At 41.7% G+C, this 16,951-nt stretch overlaps 1 protein-coding gene across 1 annotated transcript; it reads right to left on the reverse strand.

Annotated features, from left to right (window-relative positions):
* Window positions 1-9,752: 9,752 nt before the first annotated feature.
* On the reverse strand, window positions 9,753-16,012 carry KCNA4 (potassium voltage-gated channel subfamily A member 4). Its single transcript, XM_074273065.1, has 2 exons — window positions 15,991-16,012; window positions 9,753-12,745 (listed from the first exon to the last, which is right to left on the reverse strand). Exon 2 carries the CDS (start codon window positions 11,972-11,974, stop codon window positions 10,001-10,003), a length of 1,974 nt encoding a protein of 657 aa, XP_074129166.1. The 5' UTR covers window positions 11,975-12,745; window positions 15,991-16,012; the 3' UTR covers window positions 9,753-10,000.
* Between the last annotated feature and the right edge of the window lie 939 nt (window positions 16,013-16,951).

A 16,951-nucleotide genomic window follows, 5' to 3' on the forward strand; every position in this document is an offset into this window, starting at 1 on the left:
AAGGACCAGCTCTTTTTGTGGTAGAAAGAATTGGAAATCGAGGGGATATTCATCAATCTTGCCATCAATTGGCAAATGTTGGATAAGTTGTGGTATCGGTACTATTGTGCTAAAAAATGAGGAGGAGGATGAGTGTCAGGAAAAAAACATGGCAAGATCAATATGTATTGATGCAAAGTGAAGGAGTAATTGAGAGAATCATTGTGCACAATAAAAACAATGTTGTAATGATGATCAGCTGTGAAGGATTTGGCTACTGAGTAATAAAATGATCTAAGAAAAACCCAGAGAAGTCATGATGAAAAAAAAAAAAAAAAAAAAAAAAAAATATATATATATATATATATATATGTATGTATATGCACCTCCAGAAAGAGAACTAGAGAACTGGTGAACTCTGAATGCAAATTGAAATATAATTTCCTCTTTCTTTAATTTTCTTGCTTTTAAAAAATGTTTAATATGGAAATATGTTTTGCATTATTTTACATCTAAAATTGACATCACATTGGTTGCTTTCTACGGAAACTCAAAATTTTTAAAGAAAAACATTAAAAATCAATAAATAATTAAAATATTAAAGATTTTCAAAGAATCTGAGCAAAAGATAGAAATCAATTAAATGGAATACTATCACACTATAAGAAAAATCATAAAAAGGAAGGGTTCAGAGAAACCTAAGAAGGTGGTATGAATTGATGCATAGGGAAGTGAACAGTACCAGGAGAACAATTTATACAATAACAATACTGTAAAGACAAGAGATTTAAGCACTGAACAATGTAACCATAATTGCAGAGGATTGATAACTAAACATGCTACCTGAGCTACCTTCTTACAGAGAAGCTTTGTACTCAAGATTTGGGTGGAAAGATGTTTTTAGACAAGAGCAACACAAGAATTTGTTTTGCTTGACTATGTATATTTGTAATGAGTTTTTTTTTTTCCCTGTGATGGAAGGGGAAAATAAGGAGAGAAAATAGGTTTTGTTCAGTAATAAAACAAAATTTAAAAAGAAAAAAACTGAGCTGCTATGAGAACCAGAAGGGAAACAACATTCAAGATCGAGATATACATTCTATACATGACAAATCTATTGGCAAATTAAGTTTATTAGCAAGTGCTATCTTGTACTAGATAGGAAAGGAGATTGGAGTAAGAAGGAGACAAAAGGGCATGATTCCATAAAATAACTGACCATTTTGTAGCTGTCTATGTATAAAATTAATTTTACTACTTGAACATAATTGAACAGTCACCTAAAATTACAAATGTTAGAGCTAGAAGAGAACTTAGACCTTGTAATGTAGAATATTAAAGCTGAAAAGGACCTGGAAATATAGAATACAAGGGCTAAAATGGATAGAAATATAGAACATAGGAACAATGTCAGACCTAGAAGGGGAATAAGAATTAAAATGTCAAATTAGAAAGGAACCTGAGATTTTAGAATATTAGAACTTGAAAGAATCTTACAGGACAATGAAGGAAGGAATCTATAGCACAATGATAGAGCAGAAAAGGACCACAGAAAAAATGTTGGAGAGGGAAGGGAGCTTAGAACACTAGATTTTAAAGTTCAAAAGACATTGAGGACATAGAATGTCAAAACCAGAAAGGACTTTAGGACATGAAAAATTGTCGCCACAAGTGGCCTCTGAGTATTAAAAATTAGAACCAAAAAGAAATTTGGAAGAACTTGCAGAAAAAAAATAAATTTTAGCTACCAACTGGCAGATCTGGATTCAAACAAAGGCTTTCTGATCCGATCTCTGTATCCCTTCAACCACACTACACTGCCATTTATTAATAAAGACCATTCATTCCATTCAATTCAGGAGAGTTGTCTGTAAATATAAGCACAGAATAAATTCACAATTATTTCAGAATAGGTAAATATAGTGAGCTGTATGTCCATCAGATTCCAGACACTAAAAAACAAAATTTTGAAGAATTCCATTAGCAATAATAAATTTTAATATTTATCAGGTATCCATGTAATTACCATTAACACTACTTTCCCAAATGGTGTTTCATTACAAACATTTTCACAGAAAATGATAATTCTTATTTTCTTTTTGAAATATTTCCCTTGCCTCATCTCCCTTTGATCATCAAATCTTAACCATCCAAGCTTATGGAAAGCTATCATGACATCAATGATTACCACATTCTCTCCATGGATCTAATACAGAAAAGGCATTCATTCTTGCCTTAGATAATTTTTTATAGGGCAGGAGGCATGGAGGTTGGCTAGTTTGAAATTAATTTTTATTATCTGAGCTGCCTAGACAATAGAAAGAGAAGACTCAGAAGTGGGATAGAGAGAGGAAGAGTTGAGGGAGAGTGAGAGGCACAAAAAAGGAAAGAATTAAAATTAGAATTAAAATCTGACACACAACAGAAGATGAGTAAATTTATAAGTGAGAATTGACTCTGTTTGTAGTTTGCTTAGCCAAAATCTTCAAAGGGATGGGGTCATTTTATCTGGGCTCCAATAGCTCTTCTGAAATAAGCTTAGGAAAGCAGAAACTCAGATCTATTTAATTAGAGTTCATGGTAAACTCACACCCAGTTAAAAATCTTTCCAAGAAGATGCAAAAGCTTGATGTTACTGTTGATATTTAAATGTTTGGGGTCAAATTTCATTTTATGAGTATTAAGATTGAAATTTTTGGAAAACTTTTCCTTTCTTTGAGTCTATAGTCCTGAACTATCCCATGTCCTAACTCAACTTCTCTGTGGTACCCAACCAAATCTGGAGAGATTTAGGACAATAGATTAAGAGATGAAAGAGGCCTTTTTTAGATCTTTGAACCCAATCCCCTCATTTCACAGATGAGGAAACAAAGATCCAGGAGAGATTAAATGCCACACAATTTAAAATACAAGACACTGTCTTGCCCAGAGGTCCTGGTATATTTATTTAGAAACACAGTCATTGCTTTTAAGGGAATATCATTCTCTGCCCTTATTCTCAGTTCACAATTAGATATAAGTAATCCCACTTCGGGAAGGGTTTCTTTCATCTCTAGCACAAAGCAGTCTCTATCCAACTGACTCACTCTCATTTTCATCAGACCCTGAACAAGAAGACAGGATTTGTCATTTAACTGGCCAAGGTTAAGGGAGTCCAGAAACAAAACCTCCCTTCTAAAGCAAGCAGGTGTTTCTTTTTTGTCAGGAAAAGCAAGAGGTACTTTTTGTTTCCACCAAGTGTCCCTTGAAGTATTCTTTACTCTGAATAACATTAATGTCTGGCAAATCCCCTGTTGCAGGCCTTCTGGCTCTGAATGACCCCTTGTATTCATTACAAACTGTATTGATATAAAAATATAAAAAAGGGAAATTACACTCTGCAATGGCCACAGAACACGTGTGCACACACACATGTAAAAAAATGTATATGGAATCAATAAGGGCAACTCCCACTTCACTGAGGAAAGGACCAACCTCCAGACCCTAGAAAAACAAAACTCCTGTATAGATATTTCAGATTCTTCTGGAAAATGAGCTGCTATTGATGAATCTAGGATAATAATTTTTAAAAAGAACTTCCCCAATCTAAAAAGTTGCCTCCAACCAAAAGGAAACCCTTTGGCATCTATTTTTCTCATCTACCCTTTTATTCAGTTCTGATTTCTCCACCAATATAAGTTTAAAGAAAAATGTTGGGCATGGAAATTGGCATTTTCTGTTTAAAAGACTCGATGAGAATGCTGGACATATTTGGCCAAAACAATGCTAGTGTCTAGACATTAAAGAGAGTTGAGAACATGGTGTCTCCAGACTTGCCCTTACCACATCAATAAAAGATATCCTCAGGCTCCCTTAACCAACTATCACCATTTCTGTAAAACAAAAATAAAACATGCAATTGTATTAATTGCATTCTCTTCTCAAAAGGCCTACCAATAGTCCACTGGCCTTAGAGACATCCTCATATCTTCTAGACCAAAATCAACTCCATTTCTTTTATTGTATGAACTAACAATTGAAAGAGCCCCTTGAGGGTGGCAGCTAGGTGGCGCAGTGGATAGGAGGACCAGCCCTGAAGTCAGGAGAGTTCAAATCTAGCCTAGGTGTGTGACCCTGGGCAAGTCACTTAACCCCAATGCCTCAGGGGGGAAAAAAAAGAAGAAAAAAAAAGAGCCCCTTGCCTCCTTCACTCCCTGATTCTAGGACTATAGTGAGCAAGTGAATAGACAAAGAACACTGATACTGTGATCAGAAGACCCAGGTTCAAATTCTGCCTCAAATATTTACTGCCTGAAGGATTGTGCTAAATTGATTTTCTCTCTCTGGACTTTGGTTTCCTTCCTCATCTTTGTCTGTAAAATGGGTAGGTCTTGATGCCCTTCCCTTTCAGCCCTACATCTATGTTCCTAGGATAATAGTAAGATATACAAGGTCACTATAGTCTGGTAGAAGAAAAAAAGATGACTGGGAAATTACTGAAACTCCACTTAAATCCTATATCAAACATTCATTAACTGTGAGATTATCAGCTAGTTAAATCATAACCAATTCAAACTTAGTTTCCTCATTTCAAAAAATGAAGTTCAAATTCAATCCAATCAGATCTCCTTACACAAGTTTCTACTTAAGAAGATATAAAGACAATGGTTATTCCCCAAAATGTCACATCCCTCAGGAAGTTTACACTCTCCTAGGACAAGGATATCTGTACTCCCTATATCCCAGGATTATTGTGAAGAAAGTGCTTAGAAAACCTTAAAGTATAGAAATGAATCATGTTATTACCATAAAAAGTTCCTGATGATGGTACTGTAATTTTCTAACTACAAAAATCAAATTCCAATAGTCCAACTTTGGGGAATTTTAAAAACATCCCTCTACTCCCTAGTTGGGCAAGTCACTTCCCCTGACCCTGTTTCTTCATCTGTAAAGTGAGAGTTAAACTAACTAATCACTGAGGTCCCTTCCAGTTCCATGACCATGCTTATATGGCTTGACTGGAATGAATGGTTATTGATCAGTGACAAGATGCTAAGGTTTCAGAGGTGAGAAGACCTCTCCTTGAGTTTTGATTTGCCATATGGTGGCTGGGTTTTTGTTTTGTTTTTTTCTGTGAAACTTCATGCATGATTTCATGTGTATTAAGGGAATGGTGAGGCTCAAATTAAAAAAAAAAAAACAAATTTACTAGCAAGCATTAATTTGCTAAGTCTCCAATTTATACAATATGATGGACTATAAGGAAATTTAGAGATCTTCTCATCTAATTCTGCCAATTTACCCATAAGCCCCAAAAGAGGTATGTGATTTGTCCAAGGTCACACAGCTAGTAAGTGATTTAGCCCAAGCTAGAATTGGTCTCCTGACTCCCCAGTATAAGGATTTTTTTCACTATACAATAATGTATTTCTTTCATAGTGATTTTAAAGACCTAGAGAAATGTTTTAATTCCTGTCTCCCCTGACCCAATTACTAAATATGGCTGTTTCCTTTTTTTAGTGATAAGAGAGGACAATATATCAACCACGGGATGTCCCCAAGTATATGTGTGTGTGACCCTGGGTCAATCACTCAAGCTCTCAACATCCTCATCTGTAAAATGAGATAATAGTACCACATATGGTTAATGTGATGATCAAAAAAGACAACATACAGAGTACTTTGCAAACCTCAAAATCTTATATAAACACCGGCTATTATGACTGTCGTGACCTTCCAAGGATTGAGAGATTGAGTGGCACAGTGGATATAGAGATATCCTTAGAACCAAGAAAACTGAGGTTCAAGTCCCACCCAGACTATATATAGTCTGAATGACCCTTGATAGATCATTCAATGTCTCCTCTGGCAAATGTTTAAAATTACACATTCTAGAGAAAGAAAACCACCTGCGCTGGTAGAGAGATTTCCTCATTTGCAACTTCACTTTACAAGTAAAATCATAGGTCCAATCTCTTTCTATCAAAGGATGCAGACTATAACTCTATTCATTAACAAAATGTTCTAGTTTTGAAATTAATTGAAAGCATAGCAAAACACCAAAATCCAAATTTGTGAAAATAGATTTGTTTCCCTGTCATCCTTCTAGGAAAGTCATGAGATGCTCCATATTGTCCTAACCTAATAACAGATAATAGAAGTGCATCTTGTCATCATGGAATTATGTTCTAGGAAAGCTTTAAACAAATGACCTCTGAGGTCTCTCTCCCTCCTATCTCTGAGATTCAACAAATCCTTTGAAGCTAAATCAATCAGGTCAAGTGAATTACAATGTTCCATAATAATGGGTCACATACACACACGCACACGTACAATACATATTTGTGTACATATTACACAGAGGTAGTATGTACAACAAGCGAATTGCAGCGTTCAGGACTGGGTCACATACACATATAATACATATATGTGCATATATTGTACTTGGGTAGTATGTACACATATCTACATAGGTAAATACAATGGAGTGTAATGCTGTGGGTAGAACACTGGATTTGTACTTCTTGGTATCTGATTTTGGGAAATCATCAAACTTCTCTGAGCCTCAATTTTCTCATTTAGAGAATGGGGTCATAATAGAACCTACCTCAAAAAGAATTGTGGTAAGGAATAAAAGAGATCATAAATGTAAAATGTTTAGTCAACCTTAAAATGCTATATAAATGTTACCTGCTATTGAATTAAATGTTTTGCAAATCTTAAAGCCACATATATCTGTAATATTATTCGTTACTTAGGACTTTGCTCACTATGCGTTCTCATTTATCTCCTTTATTCCCATTTTACAAATAAGGAAACTGAAACTTAGAGAAGCATAATTATATAATTAGTAAATGTTGAGGTCAAACTTGGATCTTTGGACTGCAAGTCAAATACTTTCTGAACAATGTCAGCCTGAAAGGGGATCAGTGAGGGCTACCCTAAAATGCTGTTTATTGATGGCCTCTTTGTAACCAATCTAACAGCATGTACTCATCAAAAATTTAGTATATGTCAGGTACAAAACTCAAGAGGAACCAAGATTATTTTTGATTTAGCACTCCCCTAATGATAGTCAATTCAGAGGTCCTGGATAGACTCTTCTGCCCTCTAGAAAGAAACACCGGTAATTCTGAGTTATTGTTTGCCATTCCAAACAGAGTAGATGAGTCACTGGTAGGAAAGAATGCTCAGGAAGTACCTTTTGTGGGAAAACCAGGAAAGTATCTGGAGACAATCTGACCCAGCCTGGTGTTCACTTAGAAGGCATAGTACTTTCCCTAACCAAAAGCATTTCTTCAGGGCCCTCTTTTCATACTCTGCGTCACTCTTGGAATTCTCCCGGGGAGAAATCCCAGGTCCAAATCACCAGTAAAACTATCTTATGTTCTAATACAGCCAGCTTTCTATAAGGAACACAATGTCTGAAGAAATCACCTGGGCATTTCACAAAGTGATATAAGGTCCAGAAATTATTAATCCCCATGGTCACTTTGAGATGCCAGGGATGATAAAAGACTAAGCAGGTTAATTCCTAGGTTTGGGAAAGCATTCAAATGCTTTCCAAGATCCTTACATAGACCCAAGGAGGCAATTCTGGCAGATCATCTTATTTTACTGAGAAATGAACTCAATGAAACAGGATTTAGTGATTCGCCCAAAGTCACGCAGCTGCCTATTGTCAGATTAGTTTTCCTGGTTCCTTGCCTTTCCACCATTTGCCTAACACCACTGAGCAACATAACAAGAGGGAACAATGGAGTTTTAATCCCCTGGTCTAGCATTGATTAGACTTCTTTAATGATTTGATGCTTTACTGTCTAGCTAGAACTTTGGGAAATCCATTTTAATAATGTCCAATAGCATTTAAAAATGAATTTTATCTGACTGCCTTCCAAATTATCCATATTCTTAAAGTTCATTTTTGGTAGAAGATGACCCCATGCAAACATAGTCATCCAGGATCCTATTCAAGGTTGAGTATCTCTATAAACAAAACAAGGGGAAAGGGTTAAAGGAGAATAAAGAATTCTTTGTGCTTCTTATTACTCCCACTAAGTTTTCCAATTTATACTTCAATAATCCTTTAAGCTGCAAGGTAGGATAGTACCGATCAGCTCATTCTTCATAATTATTATTAAAGACAACAATAATTAACATTTCTATAACACTTTAAGGTTTTCAGGTACTTAACCTACATTATTTCATTTGGTCCTCACAACAACCCTGTGAGGTAGGTGTTAGCATTATCTCCATTTCACAGATGAGGAAACTGAGGATAAAAAAAAAAAAAAAAAAAAAAAAAGCTGGTGAATATCTGAGGCAAGATTCAAACTTCAGTCTTCCTGACTCCAACTACTCTATCTATCCATTTTACCTTGCTGACTCTATCTTAATTCTTATGCTGGAAATAATATTATCACAACACAGGGTGGCCTAGCAAAATCCCCCATTCATTTTAGTTTTACTTTGATGTGAGATTCTGAATGTATTGTAAAAGGGGCTTCCCTTGGGACAGGAAAAGAAGGTGAGGGGCTTTCAGATGACTGGGTGAAAATAAACTGTAGATCCATAAATTCCTTAATGGATGAACAAAAGGAATATCAGTGTGGCCTGCTCTCATAGACACACGGCTAGAGAAGAAAATAGAGATCTGATTTTCTTATCCAACTCCCTTATTTTAACAAAACGAAGGCTCAGAGACACAAGAGACTTGGGTCACATAGAAAAGTGATAGATTCAAATCAAACTCCCCCAACACTAAATCACATAATCTCTTCCCTGAATTATATTGTCTTCTCTCTGTACTTATGGGGAAAATGTAATATTTATGCAGCTCGTTTACCAGTCAGTCTTAAGAACCATCGGCTGCAGTTGCTGGGCTTTCCATTCATTGACGAATTTTAGCAGGGCATTTTTAACTTTAGTTAGATTATACTAAGATTAATATTTTTAAAGAAGTATGTTTAAAATAGTCTAGTTTGCAGAAGATCACTGTAACAGACCAATTTCAAAAGGCTTGATTGCGAGTTTTTACTTCACAAATCTTTTTCCAGATCACAGTTATTTATACTTTTAAAAGAGGATGGAATCAATACGCTGTTATCTGTATGGCTAACAGTCTCACACAAAGAAAAACGGAGAACAATCAAATAAGACCCAGAAATCATTCTTCCAATGATTGTCATTGAACTGTAACATTAGTAAACATTCACAGTTTGAAATCTCGTTCGATCGATCTCCAGCATAAAAGTAGTGCAAAAAAAGCATTCCAGTCCCTTTATTTTATGGTCCCAACCTCGGTACATTTCCTCCAACTTCACGTCCTTCAGGATCTTTATCAACACCTGCTACCGATGCCTTTCCAAAATTAATAATAAAAATAATTGATTTATGTGGGCACATACAGCCTGTTTTTTTTTAAAGTTAATTTCCAGTTAAAAATAAACTCTGATAAATCCAGGATAAAACCATGGCCTCTATTCTGTTAGACAATTTACTTCCTTAAGTCTACACAGCAATTCATATAAATTTTTGGAAAAACAACCACTATGGAATCCAATGATTTCTGAGAGATTCTATGAAAGCATTGGTAAATGACCATTTGACTGTATTCATTCTTACATAGTAAATACTTCCAATGCCAACTTTTTTTTCTGCTATCATTAATTACTAGCAATGTTGACATCACAGGCACACATGCACATACACACACACACACACTCACACATACACACATACGTACACACACTTCCTGTCAAATGATCTTGGCTTTTTTTTTTAATCATTTCTTCCAACCGATGTGCAAAACTCTTGCATTCTAATAAAAATATAAAGATTGATTTGCTTTCGTTTAGCCCCCAACCCCCTCTACAAGGTATATCATCTGCTTGATATGTGATACAAGTTTAGTTATAAGTAGGTCTCATTTAACCAATAAATGGTGTACTACTGTATGCATTAGACTCATTTGCATATTTCAACTTCTTCACTGCACTCTCTATGCATAAATAGATTTGGAAACTTGGGAAGGGGGAAAGCATCACACGTCAGTCTCCACAGTCTTGGCATTGGTGCAGTTTTTTTTTTCCGTTTCACTGTCGTCCCCCTTCCCCTGACATTTTTCCTCTTTTGCACAAAGAGACTCCTTCACTCCTTCTTCCATCTCCAGATACTCAGACTTGTCTCCAAAGGAAGAAGAAGTTGAGCTCCGGAATTTCTTCAGCAAGTTAGAGGGGAGATAAGGGCAGCTGACCGCGTTCTGGGTCAGCTGCGTCTGCTCTTCGTTTTCAGTCTCTCTGTGGTAGAAATAGTTAAAGTTGGAAACAATCACTGGCACTGGCAAAGCAATGGTTAACACACCTGCAATGGCACACAGGGACCCCACTATCTTGCCCCCCACCGTGATGGGCTTCATGTCCCCATAGCCCACAGTTGTCATGGTCACCACAGCCCACCAAAAGGCATCCGGGATGCTTTGGAAATGCGTAGTAGGCTCATCTGCTTCGGCAAAGTACACAGCACTGGAAAACAGGATGACCCCGATGAAGAGGAAAAAGATCAGAAGGCCCAGTTCCCGCATGCTGGCCCTGAGGGTGTGGCCCAGGATCTGAAGGCCCTTGGAGTGTCTGGAGAGCTTGAAGATCCGGAAAACCCGGACCAGGCGAATGATCCTCAGGATGGCAAAGGACATGGCCTGCTGCTGTTGACCGTTGCCACCCCCTTGTTGCTGGGCCAGGTCGGTGCCCAGGGTGATGAAGTAAGGCAAAATGGAAACAATGTCAATGATGTTCATGATGTTCTTGAAGAACAGAGCTTGGCTCGGGCAGGCAAAGCAGCGGACCACAAACTCGAAGGAGAACCAGATGATGCAGACCGTCTCCACTATGAAAAAGGGGTCATTGAAGATCGTGTGTCCGGAGTTCTCCAGGTGTGAAGACATGGTGTCATTGGGCAACAGGCCCCGCCCCCCAGCACTCATGGCCATGATGAGCTCCTTGTCGTCCCGGAACTCTGGCAGAGTCTCCAGGCAAAAGATGACGATGGAGATCAAGATGACCAGGACCGAGACTATGGCGATACCCCTCGCCGGACTGGAACTTTCCGGGTATTCGAAGAGCAGCCAGATCTGTTTCTTGAACTCATTTTCAGGCAGTGCCTTGTCTTCCTCCTCCCTCACAAAGCCCTCGTCTTCCCGAAATTTGAGGAGGGCCTCCTCTCCAAGCTGGTAGAACTTCACTTCTTCCGTGAAGATGTCAAAAGGAACGTTGACTGGTCTCTTCAGACGCCCCCCCGACTGGTAGTAATATAAGATGGCATCGAAACTGGGCCGGTTCCGGTCAAAAAAATACTCGTTGCGTAAAGGGTCAAAATACTGAGTCCTTTTCTCAGGATCTCCCAGTAGGGTCTCTGGAAACTGGGCTAGGGTTTTCATCTGGGTCTCGAAGCGTAGGCCCGATACGTTGATGACCACCCTCTCGCAGCAGTCACTGTAGCGAACAGAACTGTAGCCACCCCCACCCCCATCATCCTGAGGCAGCAGGTCCGTGTAGGAACATTCATCCCCGTGGTCATCCTCGCTGTAATAAAACCTCCCATCTTCCTCCTCTTCTTCCTCTTCTTCCTCCTCCTCCTCTTCCTCACTCAGCTCCCTCAGGATTTTTTCTTCCGAACCACTAGGCATGAGGTCCGAGCAGTGAGGGAAGCTGCTCTGGCGATGATGGATTTTCTTCTTCTCTGAAGACCGCTGCTGCCGCCGCCGCCTTCTGCTGCTCCGGCTGCTCTGGGGGTCATGGGAAGAGCAGGCCCCCCGATTCTGGTGGTGGTGATGAGAGCCACTACCTCCTCCTGAGCCCCCGCCTTCCACTGCAGCCGTGGCCGCGGCCACCGCCGCTGCAGCAGCCGCCCTAGAATGCGCTAGGCGCTCCCTCTCCCTGGCCCGGGCCTGAGCTGCGTATCCATAAGGCATGTGACTGTTGCACCCCGAGCTCTCGGCACTTACCATTGCAACCTCCATGGTGCCGGGTGGATGTGAGGGCCGACCCTAGGAGAAGAAGGATGCTAAGGAAATGGATTGTTTTTGTCCCCTCACCAGATCAGGGAAGCTCTGGATGCTTGGATGGATTTCTTGGAAGAACAATGATAACTCCAGTCCAACTTTTCATTTTCCACCCTATCTGCTCCCTAATTTCTTGCCTCGCATGATTTCACGGTGCACCACTGACCTTGGTCCCGGAGAATCCACCGGCAGCACTTTCCAGTCTCAGTCAGAAAAGCTGGGGTTTCCCAAGCATCTCTTTATGCCTAGGAACTCCAAACACAGAAATGGTCTGGGAGCCAGTCTACGAGGAAGTCTTGAGGTTCAGAAGGAGCAAGCATCCGTCAGCCAGCCATGGCGCCAGGAAACTGCCTTCTCTTCTCCCGCCATGGAAATTTTGTCCAGCACTTGGTCTATTAAACTCAAATAAAAAACAAGATGTCTCTAGTTTTAACATCTGCCTTCAGGTGAGGGCTTAACCCACATCAGGTGTGGTGATGTAGGTTCTGCCATTGCTTCTCAAGCTCAGCAACTTTCTCAAACTCAGGACTTTGAAGCCCCCTACACATCAGTCCGTCAACAAAGTCTCAAGCCCAGGGGCAAAGGATGGGCAGAGGCAAAGGCTTTAGGAGCAACAGAGGGTACAAGAGGCCACTGCAATGTCAGACTCAACTCTGAGGTCTCCATAGAAGACAGGGAGGTGGAGATGAGTCACTCTTTGGCTAAGACCATGTAGAAGTTGCACTTGACCTGAAGAGAAGAAACAAATGGGATGGGGGAGGGGAGGGGGAAAAGAGGAAAAACTGTCATTTTCCTAATAAAAATATCAGCCACCAACTCATCTTGGACCTCCATGTGAATATCTAAATGGGTCTCTACTGGAGGTTCACTGGCTCTCCAGGATCCCAAGCTCTCATACCAAGTGGCCTAAGTGAAAGAAAAGAGGCTCGAAAGAACAGTCAAAAGCCATGCATTTGCTAAAAGTGTATTATAATCTGTTCCCTTATTCTTTTCTCACTTGTTTTTTTTTTCTTTCTTGATCCCACTTTAGTCTGTTTTCTGACCCAATTACCCCATTACTCAGTCTGTTTTCTTTGCACCTTTTAGTCTGTTCTTTCTTCTACTGTATCCCCACATGATTCTCAACCCAAGTTTTTGCTTTCACCTATTCCAAATAAGAGAACCACAGAACCATAGGCTGTAAGAACTAAGAAGGTCCTTGGAGAGCTTCCAGGTCTTATTTACAGATGAGGAAACTGAGACTCAGAGGGAAAGACTGTTCAAGTGTCATTGCCTGGGTAGGAGGAGAGTTCAGGCCTTCTGATGATCCATCGGCCCTAATTCTAAACTCTCCTTATTGATCCTCTATTTCTTGAGAATTTGTTTTTTGCTGCTCCCCATTTCTTTTGCCTTTTTTTTAGTATAACATCCTTACAGTCTTTTTCAGTTCTTAAATAAGCTCTCCCTCACCCAATTCCCATCCTTCCATAACTTAAAGATTTAGAGATATTCCAACACAGAATAGCCTGACTATACTTCTGCTCTCCATGGGTCCCTAAGCATACTTGAAAATTACAGTTCCTAATAATCCACTTCTTTCCTTTCCTTTTTCTCCAAGTTTGTTTTTATGATTCCTGGCACAATTCCTACATAGGAGCTTACAGGATCACAGATTTAGAACTGGGGAGACTATGGAAGTTACCAAAACTAACCCCATAGTTTTACAGATGAGAAAACTTAGGTCCAGAGAGGTTAAGGTATTTTATCGGGTGACAATGATTGTTTCGGAGTCAATTCTAGATCCAGCATTCTAACCACTCCACAATATGGTCTCTTGATTCTTTTCTATCCCTTTTCAGCCTTCCCTAATTATTCTCCCACTCGTGCCCCTCTTCTTCCCATCCCCATAAGTCTTCTCTCTGCTTTTCTCAGCATCTACATTTCATTCCAACTTTCTCTTTACCAAAAAATACAAGACCCAGTCTGCATTCCACTGTTGCTGAGTTTCCCTGTGGACTTCCAATAAGTCTTTATCTTGTGTTCCCCTCCTGGCTCCTCAAATCCATGTGTTCACGAAATAAAGCACCAAATCTCCTATCTCCCTCCTTATTCTCTTTATGATGCAATAGAATTCAAGAAGTGACTTTGGAATTGGGGGATGATTAAAGAGGTAATTCACGGACCATTCTTATATCATTTTCCACTTCTGTTATTACTAGATGCATCCAGATGCATGAGACCAAAAGAAAAAGGTTTTCAGGAATCCTTGAGAGAATCCATCTCTTGACCACCTGCTGCTCCTTACCGAAGTGTGTCAGCCCTGAAGGCCTTAGAAAGCATTAAGGACATGGAAGCCCAGTGTGGAAAATGGGGACCATATACCTCTCCCCAAATAAGAGAGCTTTCCTTGGGTAAGAGAGGAAGTCCCCATTTGGAGGTTTCCCAGGCAACAGAACTGAGAGACTACATCCCTCAAGGTGTCTTACATTATCTTTTTTCCATGTCCCCAAGACATTATTTGTGCATGCTAGAGGAAGTCCAAATGTCCAAATGCAATCCAGCTCTGGGTTTATTTTCACAACAGAGAATTTATAAAAGAAGACCCCTTACGATCAATTCGGATCAAATCTGCACAAGGTGCTTTGTTTGTTATTTTAGTTTCTTGTTGCTGATTTGTGGGTATCTTTGCAATTTCAGGTCTCTCTATCCCCGCTTCCCAATTCTTAGTCAAATAAACTGAACCCTGTGTATAGAGATAAAGTACAGAACCACAACTTTCTCTATGTAATCGTATTTCTCCTGACCCTTGGCCTCTTGGGAGGCAGGATTCTGAGTAATGGACTAGGCCATCTCCTTTACATCCACTTGCCCCCTACTCCCACTCTTTGAACTGATTTAGAAGGTGGGGGGGGATAGGAGAGTGGGAGTCACTTTCAATCCCCTCTCCCTCTGTTCAAACATGTCTCTTCCCTGTCATTGGTCCCCAGTTACCTCACTGTCCCTTTTCTTTAAAGAGTTCCCTCCCACCTAACAAGCCTGACTAGGTCAAGCCTTCCCCAGGGTGCTCTAGGCTGATTCAAATTTACTCCCCAGGGCTTCTCAGTAGGGACCTAGCTAAGGAAGCTCTTGGCCATCCCTTTTTCTCTCTGAATTCCCATAGACACGGAGTGTGCACAGTAGGTGTTTAATAACTGTTTGTTGGCTGATTTAGTGACTTAAGGTCATTAGACTAATAGAATTAGGCTCAATTTCTCCCCCCCAACACCACACACACCCTTTAGACTCCTCCTATCTCTCTCCCCTCCCACCCCCATCACCGCCCCCAGGGCTATCATTTGTCTTATTTCTAATTGCCCCCCAAGATCCGGGGTGGTCCCCGGACCCCCTCCCTCTGTGGGGTGTGTGTGTGTGTGTGTGCACATCCGAAAGCCAACACACAGGGAAAAATAAGCACCCCAACACGCGCGCCATTTATATAGTCCCTAAGTGTGTGCTCATCAGATGCTGATAAAAATACATGCAAATTCAGAGCTGGGAGAAGCAAGCAAGCAAACGAAACCCGCTCACCAGCTGTTCCCCAAAGGAACAGCGGACCAGACTCGGGGATGAGGCAGGCAGCCTCTGCTAAAGCGAACCCCCGCCCCCCCCCACCCCTCCGCTGGGGAAACGACATCTTTAATGGAACGGTCGCCTCCGGATCCGGGTTCATGCCTAAGCCTAGGAACCCCGGGACCAGAAGCCCCTTCCCCGCGATCGGGAAAATAACAACTGTTGGCAAGGGAGCAAACAGCATCCTCTGCACCTCCCTCTCCCACCTCTCCGGGTTATTTTTAAACCGCCTTCCATTCATGCCCTTCTGGCAGATCCCGGTAGCCCCCTCCCCCGCCCTGCATTCATGTCTTGTTTTTAAACAGAAACTCCGTTCCCCTCCCCTCTCCCCCGAGGGGAAGGAAGGGAAGGAGCGGAGGGAAAAGGAAGAATTCTAGGCTACTCACCGCTCCCAAGCCGAGGAGGAGGGAGGAGGAGGAGGAAGGAGGAGGGAGGTGGGTCTCCCCCGTTTTGCCAAGCCCAAAGCCTACGAGGATAGATGGTAGAGAGGAATCCAGGAGAAAAGGGAGGAGCGCTCAGGTGGGGGGGAAGGCGGAGGGGCCAAAACAGATCCAGCGAGCGCCTTCTCACATCCACGGGGGTGGAGGGGACTGAGGGAAGAGGCAAAGGAGCCCGGGATGCTTCACGGCTGGGGGAGAGGCTGATGACAAGGACCCAGGAGTCCAGGTGCCTCCAGAGAGCTGCGTTCCCAGAGGCGCCTGGGAGGGAACTGGAGAGCCACACATAGGGAGAGGGGCAAAAAGAGGGGGAGGGAGTCAAGGGAAGGGATGAAAATCCTAGACAGCAGCGCTCACTTGTTAAGCCCGAATTCCTTCCCTAAAATCCAGCTCGCTCTCGCTCTCTCGCTCTCTCGGTCTCTCTCTTTTTCTTTCTCTCTTTCTTTCTCTCCCTCTCCCTCTCTCTCTTTTTCTCTTTCTCTCTTCCTCTCCCTCTCTCTCTCTTTTTCTCTCTCTTTCTCTCCTCCCTCTCTCTCGAAGCAGCAGCAGCAGCAGCACACGCCTCCCCGGGCGGGGGCGGGGCCAGGGTCGGGCGGAGGGTGTGGCGATCGCGGCTGTCGCCGGGGGCGCCTACCCCGGAGGGTGCAGGGGGGCGGGCTCAGTCACGACGCCGCAATTCCCTCCCCCGCCCCACCCCCTCCCCTGGGACCCTGCCGCCCCCCACCCCCCGGGGAGGGCTGACTGTCTGGGAAGTGGCTTCTTGCTCGGCTATTCTGGAGGCCCTTCCATAGGGTCTTGTCTGGCGCACCCCATCACCATCATCACCACCACCACCACCCCCAGTGAGAAGGTGGGGGGCGGGAGAGATAAGGAGCGAGGAGAGAGGAGGAGGAGGCGGAGTCCTGGGAAG

This window comes from Sminthopsis crassicaudata, chromosome 6 (assembly GCF_048593235.1).
Source record: "Sminthopsis crassicaudata isolate SCR6 chromosome 6, ASM4859323v1, whole genome shotgun sequence".
Lineage (NCBI taxonomy): Eukaryota > Metazoa > Chordata > Mammalia > Dasyuromorphia > Dasyuridae > Sminthopsis > Sminthopsis crassicaudata.